Consider the following 13,166-nt stretch of genomic DNA (forward strand, 5'->3'; position numbering starts at 1 on the left):
TTGAACTGAACTTCTTCATCAACCACACATGGTCACACACTTATACATGACCCATGTGGAACTCATGACCATTGTATTGACTGTAATCTTCATTATAACTTCATTTAGTTGTAACTTCACATATTTGTGACTGCATGCATTATATTTCTGTTTATGCTTACACTTTTACCTTTACTTTTACTCTGTGTATATTTGGAACTATTAATAGTAACTGTGTTTCTCATAGTTTAATGTTTACTTAGTTTATTGTCTACTCTTATATTCTTTTATCCACGGCATCTTTAGGCTTAGTCCAAACAATACCTCATTGTACTGTACTGTGCAATAACAATAAAGGTATCATGCATCTTGGTACAATACTTTCAAACTGATGGCATTACAGCTTCTGAAATCCACATTTTTTGATTTTTCAAGAAAATCATTCACGTTCAACAAATCAGCTTTAAAATCGGCCTCTGACATCAGAAACCAATAATAAGACCTTTTTGTTGTCATTTACAAATACACATGTGAAATTCCCCAAGAATGGACAAAAAGCTCATCTTTTAAATTTTTAAAGAAGCCAACTTTTTAATTCTTTGTTAAAAATGTAAAATTGTGTGCCTTCGATCATGATTCCCTTTTTAATGATGTCAGAAGCCATTTGTAAAGTTGATTGACTAAACATGTTTCAGGAATAGCAAAAACCCAATGATAAGAGCACGGCAATTGGCCTGTGCTTTGTTTTAGACAGATTTAGAATGTATGTTGATTCTATATAATTTTAATATAACATAAAAAATGTTTTGTAGGATGGTTTGAGGCCAGAGGAGTCTTGCACATGGATTGAAATTGGCCTGCGGGCTGCCCTTTGATGATCCCAGCCCTAAACCTACCATAAAAGTTTAAGAAATGTTTGTCTGTGAAACATCAGAACAGGGTATCTAGAACTGATTTACGTCTAAAGCAGTTGAACACACAGGTTGGGCTATGTGTCTCTTTATCCTTATTGTTCCTGTAAGCTTACATTGACAACTTTGGCCGTGTTGTTTCAAGCTGTATCCAAGCTGACAGGCACAAGATAATCTACCAGACTGACACAATGATGAGCACGATTTCTTATTTTCTTTTTTTTCCACTGGCTCAGAACAATCTTCAGTATCTGAAAAGTAAGAAATACAACAGATTTCACTCATCATATTATTTAGCTGCTAGGCAAAATATTTTTTTAATTACTGTTGCCTGGTTTAACTAATTTCACTTGTCTGCAAATTGTTTTTTTCGCCCCTGTCAAAAATACTAGGTGTCCTTTACAGATATGAGGTTGATTAAACAATACCTGGCAAAAGAATTGCTCTGTCACATCCTGTGTTTGAGAGATGAAGGTTTAAAGTGAAATACACTATTGTGGAGAAAAATGTATTATATTATTCAAATGAATCACTTAGACTTGAAAAAATTATAAACTACACATAATTGTTTTAAATCTAATTATTAGATACAAAAAGCAGTCACTTGGAAGTTTTCTTTCCCCCTTAATCCTCTAAGATGTTTCATGATAGAATAACAACCAGATGTCTGCTAACAGACTCACTCCACTTTGTAATATAACGTTTCTCCATTTTAGTGATGCCCTGATGGAATCTCTCCTCATGTTGATTCAATCAATCAATCAACATTTATTTATATAGCACATTTTCATACAAAAAAATGTAGCTCAAAGTGCTTTACAAAATGAATAGAAAAATAGAAGACACAATAAAAAATAAACATAAGTCAACATTAATTAACATAGAATAAGTAAGGTCCGATGGCCAGGGTGGACAGAAAAACAAAAAACTCCAAAAGCTGGAGAAAAAATAAAATCTGTAGGGTTCCAGACCACGAGACCGCCCAGTCCCCTCTGGGCAATCTACCTAACATAAGTCAAACAGTCCTCTTTGTATTTAGGGTTTTCATGGAAGGACCTGATGATGATGGTCACGTAGACTTCTGGCTTTCAGTCCATCAATGTTGGTGCATCATGATGCTCTGAGTAGGTGGTGGTGGCGCAGGCCGCCACCACAAAGAAACCAGAAAAAGAAACAGAAGAGAAAGTAGGGGTCAGTACAGATTTTGTAGCCACTGTGAATAGTTACTATGAAGAATTGAACATACAGAGTATCAGTATTAAGTTAAAGTGAAGTTATAAGAAGGCCATGTTAAAGTAATGTGTTTTCAGCAGTTTTTTAGAGTGCTCCATTGTATTTGCCTGGCGAATTCCTATTGGCAGGCTATTCCAGATTTTAGGTGCGTAGCAGCAGAAGGCTGCCTCACCAATTCTTTTAAGTTTAGCTTTTGGAATTATAAGGAGACACTCATTTGAAGATCTAAGGTTACGATTTGGAATATAACGTGTCAGGCATTCCGATATATAAGATGGAGCGAGATTATTTAAGGCTTTATAAACCATAAGCAGTATTTTAAAGTCAATCCTGAATGACACAGGCAACCAGTGTAGTGACATCAAAACTGGAGAAATGTGTTCGGATTTTCTTTTCCTAGTTAGGATTCTAGCAGCTGCATTCTGCACTCGTTGCAAGTGATTTATGTCTTTTTTGGGTAGTCCTGAGAGGAGTGCGTTACAGTAATCTAGTCTACTGAAAACAAAAGCGTGAATTAATTTCTCAGCATCTTTCAATGATATAAGAGGTCTAACTTTGCTATGTTTCTTAAGTGAAAAATGCTGTCCTAGTGGTCTGATGAATATGTGATTTAAAATTCAGATTACAGTCAACAGTTACCCCTAAGTTTTTACTTCCGTCTTAACTTTTAATCCTAATGCATCAAGTTTATTTCTGATAACCTCATTGAATCCATTATTGCCAATTACTAAAATTTCAGTTTTCTCTTTATTTAGTTTGAGAAAATTACTATTCATCCATTCAGAAATACCAGTAAGACATTGTGTTAGTGAATCGAGAGAGTCAGTGTCATCAGGTGCTATTGATAAGTACAGCTGTGTGTCATCAGCATAGCTGTGGTAACTCACGTTGTAACCTGAGATAATCTGACCTAACGGAAGCATATAGATTGAGAAAAGCAGCGGACCCAGGATAGAGCCTTGTGGAACACCATATCGGATATCATGTGTCTTTGAGATTTGATTACCACAACTCACAAAGAATTTTCTCCCTGCCAGGTAGGATTCAAACCAATTTAAGACACTGCCAGAGAGGCCCACCCATTGACTAAGGCGATTTCTAAGAATATTGTGATCAATGGTGTCAAATGCAGCACTCAGATCTAAGAGGATGAGAACAGATAAATGGCCTCTGTCTGCATTTACCCGCAAGTCATTTACTACTTTAACAAGTGCAGTTTCTGTGCTGTGATTTGTTCTGAAGCCTGACTGAAATTTATCAAGAATAGCAGGTTTATTGAGGTGGTCATTTAACTGCAAAATGACTGCCTTCTCTAGAATTTTACTTAAGAAGGGCAGGTTAGAGATGGGTCTAAAATTTTCAAAGGCAGAGGGGTCAAGATTATTTTTCTTGAGCAGGGGTTTAACTACAGCAGTCTTAAGACAGTCTGGAAAGACCCCCGTATCTAATGACGAATTAACTATGTCCAGAATATTGTCAATTAGCACGTCTGATATTTCTTTGAAAAACCTGGTTGGTAATGGGTCAAGGACGCAGGTGGAGGGTCTCAGTTGAGAGATTATACTATGTAATTCAGGTAAATCTATCCTGGTGAAAGCATTTAATTTGTTTATAATGGAGTACCGGGGCTTTGGAGGTTCTGCAGTGTTGGGGAGATATACTATGTTATCTCTAATATCATTAATTTTTTGATTGAAAAATACAGCAATGTTTTCACAGGTTTCACTGGAAGTATTCTGGGGGCATTCCTTTGTGTTACCTGGGCTTAACAGACGATGGAGTCTGCCCCTATGGCCTCGAGGAAAAAATTCAAATAGGAGTGTAGGAAATGGATTTTAAAGACTTGTTGCACCCAGATGCTAGCTAGGAAGAGAGAAGCTCTTCAACTAGCTCCTCATAGTCTTCTGCCTTTGTATTCAAAATGAAAATTGTGCCACACTCTATCAAGTGCCTCCTTCGCACAGCATGAATTTGAAGTTTGTGTCCTTCAAATGCTCGGAGATTTGAGGTCCAATGAAGATACCTTCTTTTATCATTGCTTTGTGTCACACACGTGCGACTAGGAAGATGTTGTATGGACCAAGGAAAGGTAATTGCACACCAGACCAGGGGGTGGCATGGTGCACTGAACCTTCTCTTGTTATCTCTACAGACCAGCCACCGGAAAACCTGTCTGATTTAGAACAGAGGACGTCATTTCCGGTTCCGGCATTCAGAAGAATATCACTTCCGGTTCAGGTGCCCAGAAGAATATCATTTTCGGCACCTACTCTGACATCTGAAGAACATCACTTCCGGTTCCCGTATGTCACTTCCTGTCCAATCCCTTAACACTGCCATCTTGACAAACCATTGACAGTTCTGTTTTGGACTCGGTATTGAGAACATTTCTGTACTATTGCAAGAATCTTTTGCAGCCAGGAATAATATACAGGTGGCTGCCCCAAACCTTTTTAAGTGTGTCGAGTCTATTCTTTTACATTTGATATGTGAGGAAAACTCTGCCTGATGTATTTGAATCTTTTCTAATCTTTGTTTACCGTCTTCACAAAGTTTTTGATCACCCCTAGCTTTTTGAAAAATGGAGCCAAAAAGGTTTTCTTACTCTCTACTTTCTGTCTTCTGAGTAATAAAAAGGCATCTTTCTAAACTTTTAAATATACATAATAAAAAACACTAATTGAGAGCAAAAGATGTGTAGCAAATACCTGATTATGGTTTGTTTCCATCTCAACTAAAATTGAGAATGAGAAAAACTGTAATTTTTCACCTCCAAATATGCTTGAAGTAATATTCTGAGCATGAAAAATATGTATGCCATAAAACAAATGTAATTGACATTTTTAAAAATTTAATCTCCCACTGAAATGGTTTGTGGTAAAGAAATTCCATTTTCAGGAATAGTTTCAGCAGATGTAAACCTATAAAGTAAACAGTTTTTTGTACAGGAGGGTTTTGGTGCACGCAAGTATTATTTGAATAAATTAAAGGGCAACTGGAAAGAGGTGTTGCAGAATCTGTTACCAGCAGGAACCTTATGCAAAAACCATCTGAGATAAGTTTGTTCTAGATTTTAAGATTGGGAAGAGAATACGCCTCACTGCTTAGGATGTCCACCTGTAGATTATATTTTAAAAACAATTTGTTCCCAGATGTATCAATATATTAACCATTGAGATATGGATTATTCCTGTGACTTATAAATTGCCTCTCCCCTAAATCTTACTTTTAATGCTCCCTCTTTGAAAGTAGTTCACTCCAGACTGAAAAAGGTCACTCTTTCACCTTCAGTGGAAATTTTGGTTTTCACAGATGCAACTCTCATAATGTAATAGATTTTTAATATCCTTAGGCCTAAAGAATGCTCATGGGTTCCAGACACTGATGTTCTTGCATTCTGTTCTGTTTTTTAAATTAATTTCTTAGTTATTAGGTAAATATAACCTAATGGGTAACTTCAGAACTCACATCCTCAGAGGAGGGCTCTGTTGTTACTTTCTCTAGTGCCGCCATTTTGTGCTGTATTTTTCATGGGCACACAATATTATTTAGATCAATAATTTCCAACAAGCTTGCAAATTCTAAATGAGTAGGCTACCAAGCAATCCCAAAGGTTATGTATAAATTTTAACATTAACTATCAAGCATTCAATCCCATTTCCATTCCATTTCAGTACATCTTTTATAAATTATTGGTTCTGAATTTATTTTCCTTCTTATTCTTTGATTTCAGTAACATTGTTTACCAGAAAAGAAAATAAATATATTACACACACACACACACACAAAACACTTTGCCAATCATGTTCTTGCATTAGAGCTAAGGTTCAATCTTCAAAATGGTACTTTCAAAGTTTTTCAATGAAAACTGGCTACAATTCATTGAGAGACAAGCTACATACAAAATAAACCTAATCAAGAGCAGGGAGGCAGGTTAATCAAAGCAAATACAAAAGATGCACTGTTCCCCTCAAGACTGTTCTAAAGTTTAAAAGGCAAGTGTGGGTGCCTAATATCAGTATCAATGCATGTGATTTTCCTGCTGCTAGTCAACTTTTGTCTGAGAAACCGAGAACGTAAGCAAGCTGAAAGCAGCATTAGAAAGGAAATAAAAATTCATGAAACTATTGTAGCGGTCACCAAGACACTCAGATTCTCAATGTCTTTTAAGGGTGAGTTGTTAATTTTATTTAGGGACGCCAAAAATGCACCCAGTATTGACCTAGCCAGCAAACTCTCATACACAGAGGCACAAAAAAAGTGACTCATAATGAGTAAAGTTTGAAGAGTATATTAAACAAATAAAGAAGGCAACAAACTACTGGCAGAGTTTGTTTTGTTATAAAGAGGTTGAGTTCTGATTGCAAAGCCTGTCTTTTCCTAAAAAGTGTCTCATTTGGAGACCTGGGGCCTCATGCATAACAGCGTGCGTAGAATTCACACTAAAACATGGTGTACGGACAAAAGTGGAAATGTTCGTATGCACAAAAAATCCAGATGCATAAATCTGTGCGTTCGAAACTTCCACATTCTTCTGCTACATAAATCCCGGTCAGCGTGAAAAGTAACGCACGTGCAGACGCCTGTTGCCACTCCTCAACTCCTCCCAGAATTACACCTCTATGAATATGCAAATCAATATAAACAGCACTTAAGCTCAGCGTTCTGTGAAAAGGCAATGGCAAAAGCATGGGGGAAAATAGAAGAATTTCAGTGAATACCAAGTGGAGGCAATGAAAAATGTAATATTTGTTGGTTTAAACAGTAGCAAGGAAGTTGATCGAGTGACATAGAGCGTCAGAGAAATTCGAAGGCTCAAGTTCAGAAAGTTGCACTGTGCCAGAAATAAAGAAGTGGTCAGATATCAATGTCGCTGTGAAAAGATGAGTTGTAGCCCACCATCTGAGTGTCATACAGAAGTGTATTAGGGTACAGAAAAAAGAAAAAAATAGGGGTACAGTGACAAAAAGGTCGAAATGTTCCATTTAGTCTCATAGTTTATTTTGTCATTAAAGTAGAATGTCATAAACTTAATCTTAATATTAATGTTTAATTTAGTAGAGTTTCTCAGATCCCATCGTAACTAAAGTAGCATGTTAAATGCTTCGTATTCTATGTGTTCTATGTACTCTATGTGTGTCAATCAGTATGTGCTTCTTAAATGGGCTTTCTCTTACGCTGATAGGACACAGAATCCATTAAATTCATGACATTACAGCTCTCTGAACAATTTAAATACTAAGATGTATATTTGATTTCATTTTCATAATGAAATTGATTAAAGCATGTATTAAACATGGGGGCACTGTGGCACAGTGGTGGCGATGAACTTAAACCCCGTCCAGATATTGTTCCTGTCTCTGGCAAGATGCTTGGGACATGTGCAACCCTCAATGAAATAATTTATTGTAGCAGTACTGTCTCTTACAAACGTACCAACCTCCAATTCCTGTCCTTCCTTTTCTTTCTCCAAGTAACCAACTGCGACACAATAAGCTCTGTAATAAATGTCAAGTCACCTGTAAACTTAGAACATCAATTCTTCAAAACATTTAAGGAACATGGAAATATCTTCGTAGTACATGTTTATCCATCTGTCCATCCAGGGTCACGACAGTCCCAGCAAGCATACAGCGCAAGGCAGTATTAAGTATTAATCCACCATGCCCAAAAATTTAATTATTAACAGTATACATTATTTAAATGAAGTTAAAAATGTACCTGTATAATGTAATGTACATACATTAATGCATTTCATCTTTAAAATGATATTAAGAGCTCCAAGAAGATAGCTCTTGGAAATCAAAAATTGACTTAGAAGCCAATCGTCATCATCTGTAAATACGTGCTCTGTTCTGTTGAATTGAATTGAACTCCTTTATTATTATTATTTATTATTTTATGGTACAACGAGAGTCAATGTCCAAATCCTCCATCAACTTTATTTCCTTTAAAATGATGAAATAACAATAATAATAATAATAATAATAATAATAATAATAATAATAATAATAATAATAATAATAATACGATAAAAAACAATGAAAAATATACAATACGAAAGCTGTGATGAACAGCCATGTCCCATGCCGGCCCCCTGATGCATCTGTTCCGGGGGAGCAACCATGGGCAGCTCAATACCTCCCCCAGGACACTTGGTGGCAGCCTCCTTGGCCGACAGTAATCCCCCAACCGGTCGCATGGCTCCATGGGAGATGGAGTCTTCCACAGCCTGGTTGGGAGCTCGGATGGCCGCTAGGGGGAGCTACATGGAGTCAACAGCCTGGCTGGACGAGTCTTTAGCCCCACCCGGAAGTGCAATTAGGACCAGGTGGTCAAGCACCTGGAACGCTTCCAGGTGGGCTATAAAAAAGGCCAGCCACCACCACTCGAGAGCCAGAGTCAGGAGGATGAAGACTAAGCTAGAGGAGGAGTGGTGGGAAAGGAGAAGAGTGTTTTGGTGGTGTTGTAATTGTGCTTTGGGACTGTGTTGGGCTGTGTGGCACTGGGAAGACGTGTCCCACAGTTGAAGAATAATAAAGCCTGTATTCATTTTGTCCCCTCCTTGAACCGTCACCTTATCGTGGTGGAGGGGTTTGCGTGTCCCAATGATCCTAGGAGCTATGTTGTCCGGGGCTTTATGCCCCTGGTAGGGCCACCCAAGGCAAACTGGTCCTAGGTGAGGGATGAGACAAAGAACGGTTCAACAAACCTCCAATGAAGAATAAAAACTGTGGACAACGTTTTCCCTTGCCCCGACGTGAGTCACCGGGGCCCCCCTCTGGAGCCAGGCCTGGGGGTGGGGCTCGATGGTGAGCGCCTGGTGGCTGGGCCTGCACCCATGAGGCTCGGCCGGGCACAGCCTGAAGAGGTAACATGGGTCCTCCTTCCCATGGGCTCACCACCTATGGGAGGGGCCAAGGAGGTCAGGTGCAGTGTGAGTTGGGTGGTGGCCGAAGGCGGGACCTTGGCGGTCTGATCCTCGGCTACAGAAACTGGCTCTTGGGACGTGGAATGTCACCTCTCTGAAGGGGAAGGAGCCTGAGCTAGTGCGCGAGGTTGAGAGGTTCCGCTAGATATAGTCGGACTCACCTCGACGCACAGCTTGGACTCTGGAACCAATCTCCTTGAGAGGGGCTGGACTCTCTACCACTCTGGAGTTTCCCCCGGTGAGAGGCGCCGAGCAGGTGTGGACATACTTATTGCCCCCCGACTTGGAGCCTGTGCCTTTGGGTTTACCCTGGTGGATGAGAGGTGGATGAGAGGGTGGGCTCCCTCCGCCTTCGGGTGGGGGGAAGGGTCCTGACTGTTGTTTGTGCGTATGCAGTTTGGAGTACCCACCCTTCTCTGGAGGGGTTGCTAGAGGGCATACCTTCTGGGGATTCCCTCGTTTTGCTGGGAGACTTCAATGCTCACGGGCAATGACAGTGAGACCTGGAAGGGTGTGATTGGGAGGAATGCCCACCCCCGATCTGAACCTGAGCGGTGTTTTGTTATTGGACTTCTGTGCTCGCCACGGATTGGCCATAACAAACACCATGTTCAAGCACAAGGGTGTTCATATGTGCACTTGGCACCAGGACACCCTAGGCCTCAGGTCGATGATCGACTTTGTGGTTGTGTCGCCGGACTTGCGCCATATGTCTTGGACACTCGGGTGAAGAGAGGGGCGGAGCTGTCAAATGATCACCACCTGGTGGTGAGTTGGCTTCGATGGTGGGGGAAGATGCCGGTCAGACCTGGTAGGCCCAAACGTGTTGTGAGGGTCTGCTGGGAAGGGCTGGCAGAGTCCCCTGTCAGAAGTAGCTTCAACTCCCACCTCGCAGAACTTCAACCACGCCCCGAGGGAGGTGGGGGACATTGAGTCCAAATGGGCCATGTTCCGTGCCTCTATTGTTGAGGCGGCTGACCGGAGCTGTGGCCGCAAGGTGGTGGTGCCTGTTGCGCGGCAATCCCCAACCCGCTGGTGGACACCGGCGTGAGGGATGCCCAAGCTGAAGAAGGAGTCCTATAGGACTTTTTGTCCTGTGGGTCTCTGGAGGCAGCTGATAGGTACCGGCAGGCCAAGCGAATGCGGCTTCAGTTGTTGCTGAGGCAAAACTTGGGCATGGGAGGAGTTTGAGAGGCCATGGAGAATGACTTTCGGACGGCTTCGAGGAGATTCTGGTCCACCGTCCGCGCCTCAGGAGGGGAAGCAGTGCAGTGTCAACACCGTATATGGTGGGGATGGTGCCTGCTGACCTCACTCGGACGCTGTGGGTCGGTGGAAGAAGTACTTCGAAGACCTCCTCAATCCCACTAACATGCCTTCCAATGAGGATGCAGAGCCTGGGGAATCTGAGGTGGGCTCTCCCATTTCTGGAACTGAAGTCACCGAGGTGGTCAAAAAAACTCAAAAAACGGAGTTCCTTAAGGCTCTGGATGTTGTAGGACTGTCTTGGTTGACACGTCTCTGCAACATCACATGGACATCGGGGACAGTGCCTCTGGATTGGCAGACCGGGGTGGTCCCCCTCTTTAAAAAGGGGGACCGGAGGGTGTGTTCCAACTATAGAGGGATCACACTCCTCAGCCTCCCTGGAAAAGTCTATTCAGGGGTTCTGGAGAGGAGGGTCCGTCGGATAGTCAAACCTCGGATTCAGGAGGAACAGTGTGGTTTTCGGCCCTGGTCGCTGAACAGTGGACCAGCTCTTCACCCTTAGCAGAATCCTGAGGGTGCATGGGAGTTTGCCCAACCAGTCTACATGTGTTTTGTGGACTTGGAAAAGGCATTCGACCGTGTCCCTCGGGAATCCTGTGGGGGTGCTCGGGAGTATGGGGTACCGGACCCCTGATAAGAGCTGTTCGGTCCCTGTACAACCGTGTCAGAGCTTGGTCCGCATTGCCGCAGTAAGTCGAGCCCGTTTCCAGTGAGAGTTGGACTCCGCCAGGGCTGCCCTTTGTCACCGATTCTGTTCATAACTTTTATGGACAGAATTTCTAGGCGCAGCCAGGGTGTTGAAGGGGTCCGGTTTGGTGGACTCAGGATTGGGTCACTGCTTTTGCAGATGATGTTGTCCTGTTTGCTTCATCAGGCCGTGATCTTCAGCTCTCTCTGGAGCGGTTCGCAGCTGAGTATGAAGCGGCTGGGATGAGAATCAGCACCTCCAAATCCGAGACCATGGTCCTAAGCCGGAAAAGGGTGGAGTGCCCTCTCAGGGTTGGGGGCAAGATCCTGCCCCAAGTGGAGGAGTTCAAGTATCTCGGGTCTTGTTCACGAGTGAGGGAAGAATGGATTGTGAGATTGACAGGCGGATCGGTGCTGCATCCGCAGTGATGCGGCTCTGCATCGGTCTGTCGTGGTGAAAAAAGAGCTGAGCCGTAAGGCAAAGCTCTCAATTTACCAGTCCATCTACGTTCCTACCCTCACATATGGTCATGGGCTATGGGTAGTGACCGAAAGAACGAGATCGCGAATACAAGCGGCTGAAAGGAGTTTCCTCGGTCTGGGCTTTCCCTTAAAGATAGGGTGAGGAGCTCAGTCATCCGGGAGGGGCTCAGAGTAGAGCCGCTGCTCCTCCGCATCGAGAGGAGTCAGATGAGGTGGCTCGGGCATCTGATCAGGATGCCTCCTGGACGCCTACCTGGTGAGGTGATCCAGGCACGTCCAACCGGGAGGAGGCCCGGGAAGACCCAGGACACGCTGGAGGGACTATGTCTCCCGGCTGGCCTGGGAACGCCTTGGGATTCTCCCGGAAGAACTGGAAGAAGTGGCCAGGGAGAGGGAAGTCTGGGCTTCTCTGTTTAAGCTGCTACCCCTGCGACCCGACCTCAGATAAGCGGAAGAAGATGGATGGATGGATTCATTTTGTACGTGCCTCTGCGCCAGTCTGTGCTGGGTAGGGTGCTATACGGCGTCCAGATTACAAAGCATAAGTGCAATATACATGTACATGTAGTGCAGATAGTGCAAATGGTTCATAAAGTGGCTCAGGTTGTACAATATTACAACTTAAGTGCAAGTTTACAGTGTGTGCTAGAAGCTATATCCCGATAATCTTCTGTGCTCTTGACACAATCTGACATAAGTTCCGATTATCTGCTATAGAGCTGTGATTCCACACTCAGATACAGTGGATTGAAATACTCTGAGTGGTGCACTGAGAGTAACAACACTAAAGTGGCTATGGTATTGGGAATAGTTTGGCCTTTCGGTGCACCATTATATGGTTACAGGTTGATTTCAATCAGGTGCCTTAAACTAAAAAATGATATGCAGTTAATTTCAGTATCTATACTAATAAAAGGCAAAGCCCTCACTGACTGACTGACTGACTGACTGACTGACTGACTGACTGACTCACTCACTCACTCACTCACTCACTCACTCACTCACTCACTCACTCATCACTAATTCTCCAACTTCCCATGTAGGTAGAAGACTGAAATTTGGCAGGTTCATTGCTTGCAGCTTACTTACAAAAGTTAGGCAGGTTTCATTTTGAAATTCTACACGTAACGGTCATAACTGGAACCTACTTTTGTCCATATATATGGCTATAGCCTGCAGCTTGGTTGACATGTGAGGCAGAGTTGTGCCTGCCCATATAAGGCCGTCTGTCAGCAGCTATCCAATAGACATGCTGCCGCGAAATATTCGCGGGTGAAGGACTGTGCTTACAATTGAGAAGGCAGCAAAAGAATATGAAGCGAGTGACGCATACAAGCATATTCATAAGTGCAGCTACTGCGGAAACAAAGCACGGTGTAAACCTTAAGTTTAAATTAAGTTCATAGACAGGCTGCCGCTGACGTTTGACATGCCTACGACGGATACGATATTTGCGAAATAAAATTTTAATGAGAAGACGCAGGGTATAAACAAGACTTTTGATCACTTTGTAGCAGAGTTAAAATTTCTGTAACAGAGTTAAAATGCAAACGAATAGGAAAGCAGTGTGTAAAGCTTAACTTTAAATTAGGTTCATAGACACGCTGCCGCTGGCATTTGTCATGCCTAAGACGAATACGATATTCGCGAGATAGATTGCACTAGATAGCACA

General features: G+C 42.5%; 1 protein-coding gene across 1 annotated transcript in view; it reads right to left on the reverse strand.

Annotated features, from left to right (window-relative positions):
• Positions 1-13,166, reverse strand: part of LOC120535738 (complement C1r subcomponent-like) — a 73,606-nt gene that overhangs the window by 39,860 nt on the left and 20,580 nt on the right. The window contains exon 4 of the mRNA XM_039763767.1: positions 1,007-1,141. Within this exon, the coding sequence (XP_039619701.1) occupies positions 1,007-1,141 (135 nt within the window). The remainder of the gene's footprint in view (positions 1-1,006; positions 1,142-13,166) is intronic.

This window comes from Polypterus senegalus, chromosome 9 (assembly GCF_016835505.1).
Source record: "Polypterus senegalus isolate Bchr_013 chromosome 9, ASM1683550v1, whole genome shotgun sequence".
Taxonomy (NCBI): domain Eukaryota; kingdom Metazoa; phylum Chordata; class Cladistia; order Polypteriformes; family Polypteridae; genus Polypterus; species Polypterus senegalus.